General features: G+C 38.9%; 1 protein-coding gene across 1 annotated transcript in view; it reads left to right on the top strand.

The window, feature by feature from the left end:
* The first annotated feature begins 5,161 nt into the window (after positions 1-5,161).
* LOC139651404 (protein SON-like) overlaps positions 5,162-23,842 on the top strand; it is a 33,600-nt gene continuing 14,919 nt past the window's right edge. The window contains exons 1-14 of the mRNA XM_071528302.1: positions 5,162-5,244; positions 7,287-7,520; positions 9,213-9,247; positions 12,278-12,477; positions 12,827-13,047; positions 14,346-14,436; positions 15,312-15,445; positions 16,659-16,864; positions 16,972-17,260; positions 18,297-18,490; positions 19,510-19,671; positions 20,636-20,811; positions 21,639-21,773; positions 23,059-23,145. Coding sequence (XP_071384403.1) covers positions 5,162-5,244; positions 7,287-7,520; positions 9,213-9,247; positions 12,278-12,477; positions 12,827-13,047; positions 14,346-14,436; positions 15,312-15,445; positions 16,659-16,864; positions 16,972-17,260; positions 18,297-18,490; positions 19,510-19,671; positions 20,636-20,811; positions 21,639-21,773; positions 23,059-23,145 — 2,247 coding nt within the window. The remainder of the gene's footprint in view (positions 5,245-7,286; positions 7,521-9,212; positions 9,248-12,277; positions 12,478-12,826; positions 13,048-14,345; positions 14,437-15,311; positions 15,446-16,658; positions 16,865-16,971; positions 17,261-18,296; positions 18,491-19,509; positions 19,672-20,635; positions 20,812-21,638; positions 21,774-23,058; positions 23,146-23,842) is intronic.

Raw genomic sequence — 23,842 nt, 5'->3', positions numbered from 1 at the left:
TTGTATGGTGGATGATCAGCTGCATCCCTTACCCTTTGAGCAAATTCTTTAGGATTCTGTTTCTGTCGCTGTTTCTTTCCCTTGTGGGCATTCAGGTACTGGCCTGCCAATTTAGCTGCTATGAACCCATCCTCTGGCTTATGTTCTTTGAGCATGCAAAGCAATTGTTTAAGAATGATTACCTCAGCAGTTTCTTCCTTGGGCCACTGCTCAGGCCTTTGACTCTATTGTAGGTCACTCTAGGAGATTCACCAAGGGAATTTGTGTTGACCGGAACTGGAACTCGATATGTCTCAGACATCTGCAGGTTGTGATTTCTGCTTAATCCTACTAGGCCTGGCCCCATATTAATCAAAGCTTATTAAGTCCTCTTCTACCATACCTGCCCGCATGTGATCTTTTTGAAAAACCTTTGCAGCTTGCCATACCACCTCTGCCACCAAAATGTCACACCTATGCTGGAGGTGGCAGACTGTGTGGAATGGTGTTATTGGACCTAGAAAGGGCCTTTGACCAGTGGTGGAAGAAGTACTCTGATCCTTTACTTAAGTACAGTACTTGCGTAAATGTACTTAGTTACTTTCCACCACTGCCTTTGACACAGTCAACCATGGTCACTGACTCTATAAATTGAAGGTCATTGGGCTTGATAACAATGCACTTAACTGGATCAGTTCCTATTTGACTGGTAGAGGTAATGGAACAGGTAATGGAAATAAGCGGTACACTTTCATGTCCTAAGGCAATTACATGTGGTGTTCCACTGGGCAGTGTGTTAGGACCCCTATTGTTCCTGCTGTACATCAATGACTTAAGATCTGCGTATTCATCCTGCCAGGTCTTTCTCTATGCAGATGATTCAGCGGTGCTTGTTTCACACAAAGACAAGCAAGTCCTGGCAAACATATTAAGCCTGGAGGAAAGACTGAAACCATACTTTTCGGGTCAAAAGTAAAACTTAGCAAAGTTGGGCATATCAAGGTAGAATTAAATGGAACTCCTCTATTTACGCTGCTTATTGGATGGCCAGTTAAGCGGTGAGGCTATGGCACAGAAGGTCTTGAGCAAGGTTAACTCTTGTGCCAAATTCTTGGCCAGAAAAGCAAATCTTTTGGCTTCTTCCTCTGTGCAGTGCCACTTCAACTATGCCAATTCATTGTGGTATTGTGCTTCACCTATCCTCTTGAAAAATAAACAAGCAAATAGTAAACATGTTGTCCCCCACCAGTGATGTAGTTCCACCCTTGGGTCAGTCAGTGATTGGTGAGTGTACTTTAAATATGAGTGAAATTGTATAAGCATATTGGTATGGGACAATGAAAAGACAGATTGACCATATATTTCTGTTGCCTACTCCTCAGAATTAGGCTTACAAGTTATATCTTGAAATGTAGTAACTGTAATTGTCCTGTTTTTACGCAATACAGTACAAAATATAAGAACTACAATACGCAATAAATACAATCCATACAGTACACAATGTACACTACAATACAATTTATAATACAAGATACAATATAACATACAACACCAGCAGCGTGAGTGTTATGAATAATATAAATGCTAAATGATAAGTGATATATGGTATTGCACAGTAGGTAAGTGGTAATATGATATAAGTAGTCAACACTGACGGCACAGTGGTAGTGCAGTGATGAGTGCAATAACAGTACAACAGTCCAACAACTGTACAATAACTACAGTGTCTTGTGGTTAGAGGTTTGCCCAAAAATTCTCCATTGACTCTCACTTCAACACATCAACCCAGTCTGATGTCTCCAAGTGTGTAGCGTGTGTAGACTATTATGTTACCTATGATAACTTTAACTGTGTTGCTTTACCACTGAGTCCCCATTCATTGTCAATGCCGCCCCCTAGCGCCACAAAGTCAACGTTACAGTGTGACTAACTAACGAACGAACAAACTAATGGACGGAGACCGATCCATAGTCCCCCCTTTGGTGGGGGACAATTACAGATAGCCCAACTTAAGGTTCACTTCAGCAAGATTGGCTGTAATAGCCTTTTTTATAGAAAGGTTGTAGTCACTGAGTCAGTATGTAGTCAATATCTTCCTCAATCTTGGATTCTTCCCAGCTAATCTGCCACAGTGTAATCTCTATTTAGTGCCAAATAACATTCCATTTTACTTGCATTCCGTTTTTGTTGTATTTTTCCAATAGGATATGTAAACATCGAACAAAAAGTTCGGAACTTTGTGTTTGGTAGATTATTTCTCTGTTGTAACAATGCTTCTTGGCAATACATTTTATACCGTTGGAAAGCCTGTTTATTTCCCTTTTAAATGGTGCCTCATTTGTAAGGAACATGCATTTGTGGGATGAGCAGCACAGCTGAGTATGTGGGTTGCGCTCATGAAAAATTTGCCAAATCTTCTCTGCCAATGCCAAACAGCTTATTCTGCTGTTGCTATTGACTCTTGTTTTGAGCTTCCGGTACCCCCAGGTGCTGACAATCAGGTACCTGATCGGCACCTGCACTGGAACCTGAACATGTGGAGGAACGTTATGTTCAGCGATGAGTCCAGATTCTGCCTACGGAAGTTGGATCGTAGGGTCAAAGTGTGGAGAAGACGGGGAGAACGCTATGCTGATTGCTGCACCGATAGAGTAACACCTTTTGGTGGAGGCAGTGTGATGGTGTGGGGCGGCATCTCCATCACTGGAAAAACAAGGCTTGTCATCATTGGAGGCGATCTCAATGCAGAGAGATATCGAGATGAGATTCTGCAACCGGTGGCGATCCCATATCTCCACAGTCTGGGACCGAACTCCATCCTCCAAAATGACAACGCTCGCCCCCACAGAGCGGGGCTTATCAGAGACTACCTCCAGAATTTGGGAGTAGAGAGAATGGAATGGCCTGCCAACAGTCCTGACCTCAACCCAATTGAACACTTATGGGATCAGCTTGGGCGTGCTGTTCGTGCTAGAGTGACCGACACAACCACGTTGGCTGACTTGCGACAAATCCTGGTTGAGGAGTGGAATGCCATCCCACAGCAGTGTGTGACCAGGCTGGTGACCAGCATGAGGAGGAGGTGCCAGGCTGTTGTGGCTGTGTATGGTTCTTCCACACGCTACTGAGGCTCCTGACTGTTTGTTAAATGAATAAATTGTAAAATTGCCAATATGTCTTGTTTCTTCCTTGTTACTGATAGACTTCAATCATCCAATCCACCAAACAACACCAAACAAGAGTCAATAGCAACAGCAGAATAAGCTGTTTGGCATTGGCAGAGAAGATTTGGCAAATTTTACATGAGCGCAACCCACCTACTCAGCTGTGCTGCTCATCCCACAATGCATGTTCCTTACAAATGAGGCACCATTTAAAAGGGAAATAAACAGGCTTTCCAACGGTATAAAATGTATTGCCAAGAAGCATTGTTACAACAGAGAAATAATCTACCAAACCCAAAGTTCCGAACTTTTTGTGCGATGTTTAGGTTTCTTTTTGGTTGGTCCAGATTGTCTGGGGGTCCTGAAGTGCAGTGGAATTGGTCTGAGCTGGGTTTCAGGATAAGCCGACTGAGGGGGCCCCTGTCAGCATTTTACTCTTGGTGTAACAAGGCTTTGTGATGGTAGGAGTGGGCTTTTAATTGATTTCAAGTGATTATAGAATTTTCTTCCGGGTTGCTAATCAGAAGGGTTTATAGAATTATATATTGTAGATTATAGATTATAGATTATAGAATTTCTTTCCTGGATGCTAATCAGAAGGGGAAATTGGCATAATTCTGCTCTGCAAGTATGGTTGGGAATTTTTCTTTGGACTTTTAGAATATTTTAACAATTTACTATGTGTAGGGTTATGGGACCCCACACTTAACATATAGGGCAATTGGTTCTATTATTTTCTAACTTGATTTTTAATTGCATATAAAAGCCCTTTTTGCCTTGTCTTTCAATTCATTCATGGCCAGGTTAAAATTTCCAGTTTCCAGCAGCAGAAATTCTAGATTAATTAATTATTACAGGCTATTAATTAATTATACCATTATTGCTATGGCATTGACCATTCCTGACCAATAAGGGACTCAAATTTGGTAAAAGGCATTTGTGGCAGATTATTTACTTGCTTTACCTTTTAATAAAAGAAAATATTAATCAAAGAAAATAAAGTAATTGCTTCCTAGTGGGTTAAACATGGTTTACAGAATCATCTACAACTATGCTCCGACCTGAGGAATTATTTTCCATTTGTAAGAGATGGTCATGGCCATAACACCAGGGGTGGCATAGCCAATTTTGAGCTCTACAGATTAAAAAATTGTCTGGCAAATGTATATTTGCATATCAGGGAGCCTTAGAATGGAAGCTGGACTTGCAAATCAAACAGACAGTCAATCTAAGGTATTTTAAGGTGAAGGTGTATGTTGAGTAATATCATTCTGAGGCTCCCTGATATGCAAATATAAATTTGTCTGGCAAATGTATATTATAATGAAGAGGACGCATGTTTCATTGCAGCTGGGGCAGCTGTTTTGTTTGCTTTTTGCCTTGTTTCAAGTCCAAGCCCCATATTTTCTGTTAACACTGTATAGCAGTGGTTCTCAACGTGGGGTCCGGGGACCACCAGGGGTCCCTGAGGGAGTTCCAGGGGGTCCCCAGCAAATTGATGAATCGTTAAACTTCACCATTATTTCATTTATAAGAAGTTAACGCAATTAGAGAATGTAGAAGAATGACTGTTCTGATCATAGTTTCACTGTTATCTCTCTACCTACAATACAGATAGTCATGGGATTCGGGACAAAATCATATCTGACAATAAAAATATTCTCAGATTTGGGTCCGAGAGACAACATCTCGTTCGTAAAGTCGTTTTCAGGACACCTAGATGAATAAAATACATAGATGAATGAAAATATTTTAGAGGTCATTCAATCCTTTTAAGTAGGCTATGAATAAATAAGGATAATTTCAGTATGGTATTAACCACCAGCAAAAATGCACTAATCATAGTCAAATTAGATTGGATTTTTTTGTAGACATTTTATTTGGTGTTTACGGTTGCAGGCAGAACGTTTGATATACAGAACTTGATATCTGTTGTTTGCCAATAGCCCACGGCCGGAACCCACTCGCAGAGGAATTAGTTCCTACCCGGACCTGCACGTACATACTCGGACACAAACATGGCAGCCAACATAGAGCAAATTTTCCAAGATTTCATTTTAAATAAAATTAGAGAAATTGAGGACCAACATGAAGATAATGGGTGCGTGAATGCAATGTCATATAGTTCATCTTGTGATAGTTCAACACAGCTGATGAAAAAATCTTGAGAAACGTATTATTTTTTGCAGCTGTAGTGGCCGCTAGCCGCTCTGCACCGGTCTACCATACTAGCTAAATGATGTTAATGTCTGGTAAAGAAAGGCTATTAACATTGACGTTAGTACTGCTAGTAGTGAGTACATTTTGCCCTTGTTGGAAGTGGTTCGTCCACGGTAAATTTGGCGCTATTTGTACGTTAAATAATGAAGAAATGATATAGCCTAGCCGCTAGTAATGGGTTTAATGGTTTTATTCCCACTTGTATAACTGTAGAACCTCAATGCTATGGACAGTCGCGTGCTTTGGTGGTTATTTGGCTGCTACACTTAAAAGTTACATTTATTTGACAGCTTTAGTTACTTTTCAGATGGAGATTTGACCCAATGGATAATATAACAAGCTTTTAAAATACAACACATTGTTAAAGATGAAACCAGTGGTTTCCAACCTTTTTGGCTTTTGACGTCTTACAAAAAGCAGTGTGTAGTCGGGTCACATTTCAGATGTCTATGAGTTGTTAACAGCTCCACCAAGTAGTGATTTTTCCCTCTAAACCTCACATGGTTTCATTTCAATACATGTTCAAATTATCTAATATTTCAGCAAAAATCAAAGATTAGAGAAAAAGTCCAAAAACTGAAAACAGATTTGTGTATCAGAACTTTGTTTTTTCTTCTTTCCTCTCCCATTAATCATCTCACAACCCCTCGGATTTATCCGGTGACCCTTTGGAGGGGCCCGACCCCTAGGTTGGGAACCACTGGACTAAACTAGCTAACTGTATATAAAGTAGTTCAAACTAGCTCCACCTCCAGCAGCTACAACAGTAACATGCTGCTTACACACTGATGCTTCAGTATTAATAATCTAATGATGTCATATATAATAAAATATCAGTCAGAGGGACCAAACCACTACTTTTACTTTAATACTTTAACTACATTTTGCTGCTAATACTTATGTACTTTTACTTAAGTAGGATTTTTCATGCAGGACTTTCACTTGTAATGGAGTATTTTTACATTGCTGTATTGGTACTTTTACTTAAGTAAAGTATCAGAGTACTTCTTCCACCACTGCGCATTATTATATAATAAACAGAAGAAGTAGAAGTACACAAATTCCCTACTCAAGTAAAAGTGCAAATACTCATTTAAAAATATACTCTAGTAGAAGTTGAAGTACCGTTTCAAATCCTTTACTCAAGTCAAAGTATAAAAGTATGTGGACTTAAATTTACTTAAAGTATAAAAGTAGAAGTCGTTCTCTAAAAAAGTAATTTCTAATGTTCTAAACTGGTTTTCTGTTGAGCGTTCCTCTGAATCCCAGATGAGAAAGAGTCTGCAGCTCCGATCACAAACGTTAATTCTCTCTCTCTTGTTGCTTCTCTCTCCTTCGTGTTGCTTCTCTCTCTCTCTCTCTCTCCCTTTCCCTAATTTGTGGTGTCGCTTTGCTGAACAAGCAGCCAATCACATCTGGCTCTTGATCAGCTGCTTCCGGGATGGAAGCCGTCTGATGCTGAAAGTCAATTTTTTTTTTAGGAAATCAGTTGATGGTTTCCCGAGAGTAACGAGTCTGTTTTGAAAATGCAGTGACTAGAAAGTACAGATTTTTCTTTTGAAATGTAGTGAGTAAAAGTAAAAAGTCTTCAGTGAAAGAAAAACTTGAGTAAAGTGCAGATACTTGAAAATCTTACTTAAGTACAGTAATGAAGTATTTTTACTTTGTTACATCCCACCTCTGTTAATAAAGCTAATTTTGCTATAGGAGCTCTCATTGAGTAGCTCCAGGGTAATTGTCCCATTCATCCTCTATGAAGCAGCACCAGGTTTTCAATCATGGATGACTCTGGCTTTCTATCTAGTGGTTAGTGTCACAAATATAGTCTGACCTGTGTTGCCCAGTTAGAATAACATGCAACTGGGTGTTAATCCGTCTCCTCTCATTCTGCCTCTCTTTCTTTCTTTCTTCTTTCTCCGGCAGTCCCGTCGAGCCGGCGGGTCGCGGCGGCGGCGGCGGCGGGGGCGAGGCGCGGGAAGCCGACCCGGAGCGAGACAAACGGGACGACGGCGGCGGCGGCAACGGCTCGCAAAAGAAACACAAGAAGCACAAGAAGCACAAAAGCAAGAAGAAGAAGAGGAAGCGAGGGAAGGAGGAGAAGGGGAGCAGCTCGGAGTCCGGGGCGGAGTCGGAAGGAGGCGCCAAGCATCAGTTCAGGTGAAGCCTTATGAATGACTTTCCTGCAGTGATGGAAAGTAACTAAGTACATTTACGCAAGTACTGTACTTAAGTACAAGTTTGAGATACTTGTACTTGACTTGAGTATTTCCATTTGATGCTACTTTATACTTCCACTCCACTACATTTCAGAGGGAAATATTGTACTTTCTACTCCACTACATTTATTTCACAGCTTTAGTTACTTTTCAGATGGAGATTTGACACAACGGATAATATAACAAGCTTTTAAAATACAACACATTGTTAAAGATGAAACCAGTGGTTTCCAACCTTTTTGGCTTTTGACGTCTTACAAAAAGCAGTGTGTAGTCGGGTCACATTTCAGATGTCTATGAGTTGTTAACAGCTCCACCAAAGAAGGATTTTTCCCTCTAAACCTCACATGGTTTCATTTCAATAAATGTTCAAATGATCCAATATTTCAGCAAAAATCAAAGATTAGAGAAAAAGTCCAAAAACTGAAAACAGATTTGTGTATCAGAACTTTGTTTTTTCTTCTTTCCTCTCCCATTAATCATCTCACGACCCCTCAGATTTATCTGGGGACCCTTTGGAGGGGCCCGACCCTTAGGTTGGGAACCACTGGACTAAACTAGCTAACTGTATATAAAGTAGTTCAAACTAGCTCCACCTCCAGCAGCTACAACAGTAACATGCTGCTTACACACTGATGCTTCAGTATTAATAATCTAATGATGTCATATATAATAAAATATCAGTCAGAGGGACCAAACCACTACTTTTACTTTAATACTTTAACTACATTTTGCTGCTAATACTTATGTACTTTTACTTAAGGAGGATTTTTCATGCAGGACTTTTACTTGTAATGGAGTATTTTTACATTGCTGTATTGGTACTTTTACTTAAGTAAAGGATCAGAGTACTTCTTCCACCACTGCTTTCCTGTTGCTATGAATAAACTAGTTAAGCGAATATTCCCCCTCCCTCTGGAATGCACACTACATTATTTTGAAGAAAGACAGTTTTAGGTAGCTACATCTATGTGAGTAATGCTACGTTCAAGACAACTGGGAACATGGAAACTTCCTACTTCCAAATAGGAAAAATCCATGTGAACGGCCCTTTTTGAACCCACAATTCATGGTTGGAGACTCTTCTTTGAGCTCTGAGTTGCCCGACATGTAGTTGCTGTTTGTGCATTGAATAATCAGAATCAGAATCAGAATCAGAATCAGCTTTATTGGCCAAGTATGTACACATACATCGTTGCTCTCAATGTACTTACACAGGATAAATATACAGCTGAAAGCAAGGACAACAAGATGAACAGAACCCTAAACATTATGTACAGTTTGTACTAAAAGTATGTAAACAACACTAGGACAATAGTGCAATGGTGCAGAGTGCAAAGATGCTGAAATAAATATGGAGTTGTTGGTGTAACAGGTTACATTATATACATGAGTTATTACACATTACATATATTATACACACATTATATACACATTAGAATCAAATCAAATAATCATGCGTCACGGTGATAGGGTGGTAATTTCAAAATATTTTAAAAAAGTGAAATTGTGCGTAATATGCTTTAACGTTTGTTATACCTGTTATAGGTGTAAATAAAGCAGAAATGCCAAAAATAATCTTAAAAAAAAGAAAAGAAATGTGTCTAACTCTGGTATTATTTTTGTTTTATAGGCGAGGAACACCAACAGAGGAGAACAAGGAGCAAGGTAAGCCTTCTGTTCTCTCCGCCTCTCTACAGCTTTTCTCTTTTTTGATATATTCGCTCTTTATTTGACACTTTATTTGAATGGGCTGTGCTGACATAACACTGTCATTACCAATACATGACATCTGACATGAATGATGTCACATCCAATGCAAAGTTGACATTGTTCTGAATGTCCTTGTCATGGTAACTGACATTAACCAAGGTAAAATAACCTGTAATAAAGATATGTCATAACAGGCCTCGTTATCAAGCAAAAAAAAGGTAGAACAGGTAGAATGGTAGAATTTTTTTGGACTGACCTGAAAATGGATGAACATGTTGTACTTCATTGAAAGGATCTGAGCAATGTTAGCTGACTGTATGTAAAACAAAACCAACACAAATCTACAAGATACAGCAAAAAACATGTAGCCGGGTCACTTTAAAGCATTTCTTTTAAATTATTCTAACCCCAAAAGTTAAAATTTAATGTTACTGCAAGCTATGAACACACCATACACTCATTCTTTTAACACCACATTTAAATGAGAAGTCACATTTTATTGTAGACTGCTTTAGTTGAAATGAAAGAACAATGCAGCATATTTTGAACACATTAACAGCTATTCTTCATAACAAATAATTTAGAAAAGAAATTAAGTTGCGGTCATAAGAAGCGCCTACAATAATCAAATGGCTAGAGTTAGAAAAATACTAGTTCTTCAAAGAAGCACATTTTGAAATTCGACAGTGGTATTTTATATTACTAAAGAAGTGTACATGGAATGACCACAACAGGTGGTGACCTCACCTGGCACCAAAGATCAGCCAATAGCAGATGGCAATTTCATTAGCATGCTTTTTACCATTAGATATCAGGCTTATCACATGATCTGGGTTTGGGGTTTAGTTATTCTTTAACATGTGTGAAATAGCATTCAAGTAGCCATGTTTTGCTTATTGTCTACAATGTTCATATTGATAAACAATATTTTTGTCATTTTTCTTGGTATTTTAAAAAAATATATTTTAAGATTTTTTTTATTATTGTATAACAAATGTGAATTATATTGTCACAGAGTTACACTCGCTTATAATTAACGTTCACATAGTTTTTATCTGTCACGTCTTTATTCAAATTGCTAAACCCATTTGAATGTTTGTTAGACAGGCGTATGTCTATAGATCATTGACTTAAAGCTGGACTCCTGGACTCTTTTCCACTGATGAATAGTTATTTTTTCCATCTGGACCATGGAGTCATGTTACACAATGCCAGTTGGCAGTATTATCATGGTTGGAGGTGCTCTCCATAGACTGCTATTGAAATTTTTGACCAGGCAGGACAAAAGTCTGCTAACTGTCCAATAGATCCAATAGGGATGTGCATTTGAACTCAATAGAATATTCTATAAATACATTTGTATTTTCACATTGATAGGATAGAGTGCTTTGCATTGAACTCAGACTAAAATCCTGAATAAATGCATTTTGAAATACTGTAATAGCACAACAAAATTTGCAAAATTTTAACAGGTCTGAATAGTTTTGCAAGGGACTGTATATCAATTCCAGCATGTGATTGGCTGCTGATGGGCAGTGTTGCCCAATATTTAAGCTGCAACCAAGTAGAGCTGCATCGATAAATCAATTAATCGATTAGTTGTCAACTATTAAATTCATTGCCAACTATTTTGATAACCGATTAATCAGTTTGAGTAATTTTTAAAGAAAAATAAGTCAAAATTCTCTTATTCCAGCTTCTTAAATGTGAATATTTTCTGGTTTCTTTCCTCCTCTATGACAGTAAACTGAATATCTTTGGGTTGTGGACAAAACAAGACATTTGAGGACGTCATCTTGGGCTTTGGGAAACACTGATCCACATTTTCCACCATTTTCTGACATTTTATAGACCAAACAACTAATCGATTAATCGAGAAAATATTCGACAGATTAATCGACAATAGGGTTGCAAAATTCCGGGAATTTTCAAAGTTGGAAACTTTCCATGGGAATTAATGGGAATTTATGGGAATTAACGGGAATTTATGGGAATAAACGGGAATAAACCAGGAATTTACTAAATTGAAGGTATGCTCTTAATAGGGAACTTAAATATAGTTGGGGAAAACATATTTTAGCATAATCCTGACTAAAACAACCAGATATCATGCAAGTACAGTTGAATATCTATGCTATTCCTCAATCACATGCACACATAGCACACTGCTTACTGCAGGGCTATTGAGACCACGCCCCCTACATGCACTGTGCATTCCTGTGCATTTTTGTTAATTTTTGAATGGGTTGGGTCGGGGGGATGAGTAATATTTAACTCAACATTCATGTTTTTGTTCTTCAATGAAAGAATTGATTGTTCAATAAAATATTTAACACTTGATAAAGTTCTACTTACAAATAAATCTGTTTTAATTGTATTATTTTGGATGGATGTCTGCTTATAACAAAACAAATATTTATGCTTGGATATGATACCTTTCCATTAAATTACCCTCAATTCCCATAAATTCCCATTAATTCCCATAAATTCCCATAAATTCCCATAATTCCCATGGAAAGTTTCCAATTTGGAATATTTCCAAAATTCCCCAGCTTAACTTCCCATGGAAATTTACCGGAAACTTTCCGGAAATTTACCGGAAATTTTCCACCCCTTTGCAACCCTAATCGACAATGAAAATAATCGTTAGTTGCAGCCCTACAACCAAGTTTTCTACACCGAGAAACCAGCCAGCGACGTGACTGTGATTTACATCAGCTAACATTTCTTAGGTGATCGAGAATGAATGGACTTACTTTGACTGGTATGTATAGTTTGTGGTGCAAACACATGCTTCACACTGGATGCTACCCAGTACCCAGTCAGCCACGGGAAATTTCCCAACTACAAGCCCACTACCTAACCTCTAGGCTACCGCCACCCCTATGTAGAGATAAGCAATATTGACTGCAGCAGACATGCATAGGAATGCAAAATCAGAGTGAGTAACAGAGTGGGCTATATAAAATGAAACTGTTTGTCCAGGTAAGGACAACGAGGGAAAATCCAGACGCCACAAGCGGCACTCGGCAGGAAAGAGGAAGAAGAAGAAGAGGAGGAAAGATGGAGAGAAGAGCTCGTCGGACCCCGACTCCGAGCCGGAGTCGAAGCAGAAGGACGGTAAATGTGGTAACAGCTCATCGTCAAGGCGACGGGAGGACCTACCTGACATCATCCCAAAACAGGTAAAAAAAAAAACAACCCAGAAAGATAGAAAAAGACAGCACTTCAAAACTAACTGGCTTAATAAAGTATATATAAAGTATACAGCGCCTTCAGAAAGTCATCAACTCGTTTGACTTTGTTGTGTTTCAGCCTGAAAATCGAAATCAATTATGGATATACACAAAATATCCCATAATAACAAAATGATTTTAGAAATTCTTGTGAATTTACTGAAAATGAAATACAGAAATATTTCATTTAAATGTGAGTCAATACTTGGATACATCTCTAGCAGTTTGGCCTATCTGGATAGTGGGATTTTTTCCCATTCTAACATTCTAACACTCACGCTTCATTGCTCCCTAACAGGACAGCTCCAATAAGGGAGGAGGGGATGGGGAAAGAGATGGCAGGAGGAGGCATCGCTCCCGCTCCCGGTCCCGGTCCCGGTCCCGGTCGCGTTTACGTTCCCGTTCTCGCTCACGTTCCCGCTCAGCGAAGAGGAGTCACCGCTCTCGCTCCAGACACCGCCACCAGAGGTCCAGGACTCGCTCCCGATCCAGATCGCGCCGCCGCAAGTCCCGGTCCAGGTATCGACTGTAATCCATTGATCCGATTGATTGACTCTTGCACACAAATGCTAAGATTAATTATATCTGCAGCATACTATCCTTAGTATTAGCTGTAAAATCAAACAAACATATCAACAATCAGTTCTAATAAAGAGAAAACGTGTGCAAAAACAAGTTATTGGTTCATTGGTTCATTGAATCCAGGTTCATAAATTAGTTTTCACATATATGTCAGAGCATATGTAATCTGTTAGAGGCAACATGTAGTGTGTAATAGAATAATCAAGGCTATATACCCATTTTCTTGGTTGTAGCAATGGTGCTAGCAAGCTGAAATATTCAGTAGCACAAAGAAAATCCTTGATTATTAGTCTATTTTAATAATTAAAAGAGAATTAAAGTAAAATCATAGCACAGATTTTGGTCCTTGTAAAATCGACAGTTTAGAAAAAGTAATTGGTGTACTTGGTAATAACTGTGAGCCGAAATGACTGAGGGCTGAGCGATAATTCAATATTATCGTTTATCGTCTTTCAGTAGAATCATATCGTGATGATATGAAGATATTTTAATATCGTGACACACATTTCTGCTGTCTGAATTGATGATGACAAGCAAATTTGACTTAAAAACTCTCATAAAATGAGGTATGGTAGGAATATTATTTGAATATTTCTGTTTTGTTTAACATCACACCTAACATTACCATTCGGTTCAATGAGATGAACATTAATTAACGTATTTAACGTGATTTTGCATACATGAACCATACCGTGATATATATTGATATCGAGAAAAATCCTTATGATTATCATGATATTGATTTCAACCGTATCGCCCAGCCCTAATTGTATGCAATGTGGATATATTACATGGTCACATGCAAAATTAGATAGTCACATATAAAATGTAATAAAACTGTCCTAATCACGTCTCCAATATGAATTCATATTCTGAAGTTACTAGCAACAGGTTGTTTGTAAGCATATTGCTTGACAGATATTAATTTATGCGCAGCAAAGCTGTGGCAAACTAATGTTTGACTTCATGTTATTGGCCACAGAGGGTGTAACTGTCTGTCTGCCACAGTGGTTTTGGTCACTGATCCCTTTCATGCTGTACTAGACACAGTTTAGTGTCAAACTGTTTTAAAAGTAACCTTTAGTGGAGACTTTACAGCCTATCTTATGGTCCAACACATGTTCAGCTGGTGCAACAGGCTGCTGGTCTGTAGGCTGACAAACTCCACAGTGGATGAAACACATTCAGAATTAAACTCTGAAGTTTACAATAATAGTTTTTATTGGCTTCCTCAGGTCGCGCTCAGGCTGGAAGTCCAGGAGAACTCACTCCAGATCTCCCAGGTCCAACAAGGACAGCGCTCCTCTTCCTCCTCCTCCTTCTAATGTAGGCCATTTACTCCTCCTCTTCCTCTTCCTTCTACTGTAGGCCATTTACTCCTCCTCATCCTTCCAATGTAGGCCTTTTTACTCCTCCACCTTTCTCTAATGTTTACCATTTGCTACTCCTGTTCCTACTAATGTACACTGTGTATCTCCTCCTAATGATTGTCATTTGAGGTGTCGGTGTGTGTGCATGAGGTGTGTGTGTGTGTGCGTGTGTGTGTGTGTGTGTGTGATGAGAGATGACACACCTAACACTTCCTGGATCCCTCGTTTTGTGGTCCCTTGTTTGTACCTTTGCATTTTCCGATTTAAAGATTGCATTTTAAAAAGTTATAGGCTAGTTTACAAAGGTTGTATGGTCAGTATAGGTTTTAATCACACACAGTAGACTTCAAATTATATCCAGTGTAAGAATGTTCTCTTTCAATTTCTGCATCTGCAATTTACAGTTTTTCTTCTTCTCTTCTCTTCTCTTCTCTTCTCTTCTCTTCTCTTCTCTTCTCTTCTCTTCTCTTCTCTTCTCTTCTCTTCTCTTCTCTTCTCTTCTCTTTGTTTCTCTTCTATTCTTTGTTTCTCTTCATTTCTCTGCTCTGCTGTACTCTTCTCTGTTTCTCTTCTCTGCTCTGCTCTGCTCTACTCAATTCTTGTCTTCTCTTTGTTTCTCTTCTCTTCTCTTCTCTTCTCTTCTCTTCTCTTCTCTTCTCTTCTCTTCTCTTCTCTTCTCTTCTCTTCTCATTTGAATTTCATTGAATGACTACCTGATGCATTCATCCCCTCATTAAACCATAATGCCATTAGTTTTTTAATTGTTTCTATTGTTTTCCAGCCTGACTAAAATGGGTTTAAAATGATTTTTTTTTTCCTGCCGTTTCCCAGTCTGCTTTGGAGCAGCTCACCACCTCCACAGCTCCCCCCCTCCTCCACCCTCCCTCCGACTCCTCCACTTCTCCTGCTGCCTCTGCGGGAGGATGGAAGCCACTTCCCTTCCTAGACGACATCAGCTCCTCAAGGTAATGCGATGAAATATGGTATTGGCAATAAAACTGCAAATGATAAAAACATTATTTGTGTAGCACTTTTCTCAGTGCACAACACACTTTACACCAGACCACAAAAACACACTGTAAAAATCAAAAACATGAAAGTAATAAGAAGATTAAATATAGCAAAGAACATAAAACAAGAATTAAAAGGCAAGCAAACTCAGTAAATCATTATATAAAAGACAATTCTACAATTCAATACTAAATCACCAACAACTAAAATCTTCCCATATGGGTCCCTGGGACTAAATCTAATCAAACAGGAGTGTGTGGTCTAATGTGTTTCTGTTTGGTGGTATGTATATACATATGTTCATATGTTCTACATTATCTTAGAATCAATAGAAACAGTGAGGGAGAAATAAAACATTTCAAATCTCAACATCCATGACGTTACACACTCTACTATATTGTTGAGTTTTGATTTGAAATATTTCCAAACTTGGTTTTGAAACTTGGGGTTTAAATGTTTATAAATGTGTTGCGGGTTTTGGTGTATTTTCACTAGGGCTGGGCGATAATTCAATATTATCGTTTATCATCTTTCAGTGGAATCATATCGTGATGATATGAAGATATTTTGATATCGTGACACACATTTCTGCTGTCTAAATTGATGATATCAAGCAAATTTTACTTAAAAACTCTCATAAAATGAGGTATGGTAGGAATATTATTTGAATATTTCTGTTTTGTTTGACATCACACCTAACATCACCATTCAGTTCAATGAGATGAACATTAATTTGATTATTTAACGTGATTTTGCATACGTGAACCATATCGTGATATATATTGATATCGAGAAAAATCCTTATGATTATCATGATATTGATTTCAGCCATACCGCCCAGCCCTAATTTTCACCCATCTCCAATAAGAAAAAACGTGTCTTTCTGCTGCATGTCAGTCAGCTAGACATTTCAAGCAGCAGTACCACTCACTGCTTCCTTTGTGCTGTATTGACCATTAATAAGACACTGTGAATGTCATGTGTACAGCCTAAAAATCGGTATAATGCGATGCAATAATGTGTCAATTGCAAAAATCCACGTTGGATTTGCATAATTGATTTTATCGATTATGTCAAGTAATCATCACAGCCCCACTTTGACGAGCATGCTCCGTTTGAAACCTCCGTTGAAACCTTCTACTATCGCTACTCCTTGGTTTGTGGCAGCTCCTCAGAGAAGAAGGGAACGTTGGATGAATCCACACAGTGCTCCCAGGGTTGTTCTACAGGCCTCCAGCCTCCTCAGCTGGCCTCCAGTGACATCAAAGCAGAGGACCTGACAGAGGCCAGCGCGGTGCTGCGGAACACTGACCAGAACGACAAGTCAGGAGAGGAAAAAGAGGAGAAGGCAGAGGACACGACAGAGAGACCAGGTAGGACCTGTTGGGATGAATTAAATAGAATAGTTTACTGTGATATACCTCAGTGAAATATTTGCTTTTTAAATAAGTGCGTCTTTCCTGGTCTGTCGCTAAACCAGCTGCAGGTTCCGCCGCATCCCAGTCCTCCCTGACCCGGTCCACGTCCGTAGAAGCCGACCAGACCGCTGAGACCAGCTGCCCTCAGGCCCGAGCCCCAGAGGACCCCGACTCCACTTCTGCCGCCAAGGCCAAATCACCAACAAAGAAGAGGAGAACGGCGTCTAAGTCTCCACAGAAGAAGAAAGACGGGAAGTCCTCTTTAAAGAGGAAGAAGAAGTCCAAGTCGCCGTCTAGGAGTCACAAGAAGAGGTCCAGATCCAGGAGCTCTTCACGGAGGAAGAGGTCGAGGTAGATGGATTTTTATTATTATTTATTTTTATGCCTCATGAACACGATATCTCAGGAACGCCTGGAGGGAATTTCTTCAAATTTGGCACAAACGTCCACTTGGACTCAAGGATGAACTGATTAGAATTTGGTGGTCAAAGGTCAAAGGTCAAGGTCAAGGTCACTGTGACCTCACAAAAGATGTTTTTGCACATAACTCAAGAATTCATACGCTAATTATGACAACATTTCACACAAATGTCTAATAGGATAAAATGATGAAGTGATGACATTTTATATCCAAAAGTTCAAAGGTCAACTTCACTGTGACATCATAATGTTTTGCTTACCACTGTAGCTGAGAAAACGATCTTGGGTCATTCTACAAAAACGGTGGAAGTGCCGTCACTTACTTTTGCAGACACCAAAATCCTTTAAGTTGACCTAATAATCACATTAATTATATATGTTCAATAAATAAAGACTGTCCTTGCAATGATAAAACAAAGTTTATTGGCGGAGGCATACAACCGCGAGGCGGTTATTTCTTGTTTTTTATTAAATTATTATTAAAGTAAATAAATAAAAAATAAAAAATGGAGTATAAAAGTAAGTAACAAAAGTATAAATATACACTTATACATACATACATTAATATGTGCATATGTATTCATATTTTTTCATTTCGATGCTGATAACACTTAGCTGTACCTGTCTGCCTGAAACGCATGTCTCACATGAAGAAAAACAGTTCTTGTTATCGGTCCTGATAATATCTCTAAGAAAATTCAGGAAGTTCTTGGTCCACTGGTATCCAATATCAAATCTTAAAATCTTGCCTCTGTTTGAATATTGCCTTGCATACCAACAAACTTGCTCAATCCTGCTTTTTTCGATTAAGAAATATAGCTAAAATCAGACGTGTCTCAAATCAAGGTCTGGAAAAAGTATGGAATTTTTTAATTGAAAATGTGTTGGAACCCTTGTGTATTGGCGGGGACTTTAACAATAAACAGATCTGGTTTTGCTATGATCACTTCTCTCTGTCTGTGTGCAGGTCGGCGGGCCGGAAGCCGCGGCGGTCGCGCTCTCGCTCGGGCTCTCGGGGCCGGCGGAGGGCCACGTACAGCCAGAGGGACCGCTGGAAACGAGAGCCGAGCCACTCCCCCGTGCTCATCCTCCGCAAGAACAGGTCCCCCGCCCGGAAGCACCGCAGCGTCAGCAGCAGCCCGCCGCGCATCACTGAACTGGGTCCGGTGGCATGAATATTATACATTCCAATTTAGTTCCTCAGTTTCATCATAATTTATTATATATTGGGGTTTTTTTTTAACTTTAATATTCATTGAGTTTTTGTTTGTGCATACAACCAAAAGTATTGTGTATGTTGACTTATGACATATGACAACCAGAAAGATAGAAAAAAAAACAGAAGCAAATAGGGCTGAACAATTAATCAAAATTTTATCGAAATCGCAATATGGCCTACTGCAATTTTCAAATCGCAGGAGGTGCAATATTTGTTAAAGGTGAAATTTGTGTCAAAATAGCATTTTAAATGAAATATTGTGGTGCTGCAGAGATGTCCTGGCCTACACATCATACTCTACAGACTTAAGAAAACATCTTTGTTTGGTACAGATCCCCGCAAAAATCACACCATAATCATTTTAATACGTTTTTCAATGAAAATGAGAATAACGATGTAAAAATGATCATTCCCTCTAATATCGCGAATCATATCGCAATATCAGTCAAAATAATTGCAATTAGATATTTTTTCAAAACTGTTCAGCCCTATTTTCTACTGTGTCATAAATCATCCATTTCTTCCATTTACTAACAAAAACATTTTCTCTCACTCTAAGCTGATAGGTAATTTTTTCCATAGTATAAATCTCTCTTGTAATTTCTAACCATTGCTCTATAGTAGGGGGTTCAGTCTTATACCAATTTCTTGTTATTGCCTTCTTGCTTGTGATCAATAATATCTCGGTTAAATATCTATCATTGTCAATGACACAATCATTTCCAAGGTCCATAACTTTGCATTCCTTAGGTATTGCATATCCCAGAATGTCTTTAATTGTAACATGCACATTTTCCCAAAATGAGTGTAATTTATGACATTCCCATAATTTGTTATATTATGCAGTGGGATTGTCAATGTCAATAGGTGTGGTCGTGCACCCCAGGGTCATGTATGCATCCGTCCATTTCATGTACTCTGTCCTAACTAATCTATATGGTAACGCTGTGTATTTCCTCAGATAAGGACCAGTTGTTGGAGATCGCCAAGGCCAACGCTGCCGCCATGTGTGCCAAGGCGGGCATGCCCATCCCTGCCAGCCTGAGGCCCACTGTGCTGCCCCAGCTGCCCCTGGCCCTGCCCAGTATGGCCATGAATGCTGCTATGGCCAGTATGACTGCCGGTATGTGGCTCTGGCTCTGGGTTCCCTTCTGCATGTCACTTCTGTCCACTTGTTAGCAGTGGTGGAAAGTAACTAAGTGCATTTACTACTAAGTACTGTACTTAAGTACAATTTAGAGGTACTTGTACTTTACTTTACTTTACTAGTATTTCCATTTCATGCTACTCTATACTTCTACTCCACTACATTTCAGAGGGAAATATTGTACTTTTTACTCCACTACATTTATTTGACAGCTTTAGTTACTAGTTACTATGCAGATTTAGATTATTAATGCAAATTATAAATCAACTAATAAATTATGATATATTTTGATAGGTTAAGCTACCCAGCAGTATATAAAGTAATTAAAATTAGCTCCACCTTTACCAGCTGCAACATTAAAGTGATGAACACATTAATGCATCAATAATTATAGTCCAATAACACATGATATATATGATTCTGAAATGGGCCATTCTGCATAATGAGTACTTTTACTTTTGCTACTTTAAGTACATTTTGATGCTAATACTTTTGTACTTTGACTTAAGTAAGATTTTGAATGCAGGACTTTTACTTGTAACAAAGTGTTTTTACACTGTGGTATTGCTACTTTTACTTAAGTCAAAGATCTGAATACTTCTTCCACCACTGCTTGTTGGTCCATCTGTCCATCCATCCATTCATCCATCCATCCATCCAGGCTTTTGTAAAGGCTTCGGTGCTCAAGAACTGACCATGATGGCAAATTGAAATATTCTGTGTACTAAAATTGCAATTTTAAGATAACTGAGAAGCAATTTCCCCTACGCCTGATTGTCACAGACAGTAAAATGTCAATCTTGTCAGTGCTCTTAAAATTGATATACATTTACTGGCAATGTCACAAGGAAAATGAACACTACACCCAGTTGATGCTATTTTTGCGATGGCTTCAATTTTCAGTTCAGTTCTCTTTCTCTGTCTCTGTTTTCTCCATCAGCCACCATGACAGCAGCCTTGTCTAGTATGGGCGCTCTGGCCTCGCTGCCCCCACTGCCCTCCATCACCAACAAACCGCCGCCGGGCCCCGCCCAGCCCAACATGGCCGCCTTGGAGGAAGTGAAGAGGAAGGTGGCGAAGCAGGCCAACAGCATCAGCATCAAGGAGTTCACTGATGTGAGGCTTAACGGCTCATATTATACATTTTTATACAATGCACTTTATGTATATTTCACCATACACAGGAAAAATTACAGGTTGGTAGAATATTTTATTGTGACATGAGTTGTAAGCAATCAGAAACAGCTATTTCTAGATAATTCCTTTCTCATTGCTTAAAGCGAGGCATCTCAGGTGACAATGGAGATTTTGGCGATATTGTAACAATTTTCCTCTATAACTTATGTAGCTTCATAAAACGATGACAAATAGTGACATTTTTATACGAATACACCAAGTTCAAAATAAAAAACCCCCCAAAAAGTGACATATTCCCTGTTTGCAAACACTTTTTCAGCTTAACTTGTAGATATGACTCGCAGCTTTCTTCTGAAATATTAGCTAATTTCAGTATGTTAATATAAAATCAAAAGTAATAGTGTTTGTATTTGCATCCCTATTTAATGCTTCATTCATTTAATGCTTCTAGTGTGTACCAGGTCTAACTCTATGTCCAGAACTATTACTATAGAAATCAATGGAAACAACTGTTATATAGGTTTATAGTCAAGGTATAGGACTAGAATTAGGGTTAAATTAATTAATTATTAAACATAGTGGAGATACTTGGTGCTTATGGTAAGAAATTGTGGTCAATAAAGATAGAATCGTTTTTTTTAACAATGTGTATGCTTGTAGACTGCTTGCTTGGCTGTGTGTGTGTGTGTGTGTGTGTGTGTGTGTGTGTGTTTGACCATGACCTTAAGGAGAAGATAGGAACGTTTGAACTGAAAACTGATTACCAGCAAGAGGTTGATAACCAAAGTGTGTGTGTGTGTGTATAGAAATGCAAGATGATTGTGGACAGTAAAGGAGAGCTGCCGGTGGCGAAGCCTCACGTTTCAGACGAAGAGGATGATGGGAAACCGTTTGGAGCGTCTGCTCTTCGAGAGCAAAAAGCCATCAGCTTCAGCATAAATGTAACACACACACACACACACACACACACACACAAAAACATACACACATTGCGTCACCGCCGGGCGGGGTCAACTCCCTTGGAGCAGTAATTTGTTACTGTACTCATTCCATTACTTTTGCAGTTCCTCATCCTCTCTTTCTTCTTAAATCAGGATAAGTCAGTTTCCTCTCCTGTGAATGATCTGTGTGGGGAAAGCCTACCTGGAAGCCAGTGAAGCAGATGGAAACAGAGGCAAAATTGAAATCTATGTATATACAGCTCTGGAAAAAAATTAAGAGACCACTGCAAAATGATCAGTTTCCAGACCTGAACCCCATTGAAAACCTCTGGAATGTGATCAAGAGGAAGATGGACGGTCACAAGCCATCAAACAAAGCCGAGCTGCTTGAATTTTTGCTCCAGGAGTGGCATAAAGTCACCCAACAGCAATGTGAAAGACTGGTGGTAAAAATGAATATGAACTTGTTTTCTTTGCATTATCAAGGTCTGAAAACACTGCATCTGTTTTGTTATTTTTGACCAGTTGTCATTTTCTGCAAATAAATGCTCTAGATGACAATATTTTTTATTTGGAATTTGGGAGAAATGTTGTCAGTAGTTTATAGAATAAAACAGAAATGTTCATTTTACTCAAACACATACCTATAAATAGTAAAACCAGAGAAACTGATCATTTTGCAGTGGTCTCTTAATTTTTTCCAGAGCTGTATATCTGGAAAAAATCCAACCGGTTGATGATGGACCCCTAGTTTAGTCCACATTAGGGCCACGGACCCCTTTTTGATGAGATTTTGTTTCTCGGAACCCAAATCTGAGAATATTTTTACTGTTAGATATGATTTTGACCAGAATTCTATGACTATCTGTATTGTAGGTAGAGAGATAACAGTGAAACTATGATCGAAACAGTCATTCTTCTACATTCTCTAACTTCTTGTAAATGAATTGCTGAAGTTTAACAATTCATCAATTTGCTGGGGACCCCCTGGAACTCCCTCAAGGACCCCTGGTGGTCCCCGGACCCCACTTTGAGAACCACTGATCTGCTTCACTGTTTTCCAAGTAGGGTTTCCCACCCCGAGTATGACATAGTAAAGCAAAGTCATCTTCAATCTGATAAGGGGGTGATGACAAAAGTAATGACTTATTGTGTTTTTTTTATTGGTAACTAACATTATTACTGAAATTGAAATTGTAGTTTGTTACACCACTCGTTATTGGGAAAAGTAATAATACTGAATAAAATAATTAACTCTTAAACTCTCCTCTCCTCTCCTCTGCAGAACATGTCAGTTCGTCCAGCAGTTCGCAGTGATGCAGGCATGGCCAAGGAGTTTCCAGTGTCTTCAGGTTCTCAGCATCGTAAGAAGGTGTGGTTAGAGCTTCTCTGTTTGGATTTTATTAACAGTGTTGGGGGTTACAACTTTGAAACTCAAGTTTTTACAAGCTAACAGTTACTTCACATTGGAAGAAGTTGAATGATCTACAGCAAAGCCTACAGTGGACTGAAATCAAATCGGGCGTATACAGTTGTGGTGTCAAAGGGCTTCACAATGCCATTTTGAAAAAATAATTGAAAATGACCCAACCCCCAACCTTAGACCCTCAGTGAAAACAAAGAAAACCCCCACAAAAACCTCATTAGGGAAAAAAAGGGAAGTCTTGGGAATGGCTTTGCATAGGCTTGACATGAATCAGCCAATGAATGGTCAGTCTCATTCCACAGCAGTTAAAAAGTGGCTTTGGACATTCTGAAATATTTTCTGTAAAACACTATCTGTCCACCATGACCTCCGGAAATATATGTGTTGATCCTAACATGCATAAGTCTCCATTGTGCTTATATAACCATTAGTTGCCAATTGCATTTCTTTGTTTTGACCTTTAGATGAAAGCATGAAATATGACCACCAGCATTAGCTGACACCAAAGATCAGCTATGCCAGTAGTAATCAATTCTTTAAAGATTCTTTATAGACTTGTGCTTTCAGGAAACTGATTAATTCACCCAGCAGATAGAAACACACCCGCTTCACATTCAATTTTTTGTGTCAAAAGTTCTCTTCA

This window comes from Centroberyx affinis, unplaced genomic scaffold, assembly GCF_046629955.1.
Source record: "Centroberyx affinis isolate AG114_WGS23_722 - 3 ecotype Tasmania unplaced genomic scaffold, CSIRO-AGI_Caff_v1 ptg001654l_1, whole genome shotgun sequence".
Classification (NCBI taxonomy): domain Eukaryota; kingdom Metazoa; phylum Chordata; class Actinopteri; order Beryciformes; family Berycidae; genus Centroberyx; species Centroberyx affinis.
Note: the sequence above shows the minus strand (reverse complement) of the source record. Positions and strands in the feature narration are given on the sequence as shown.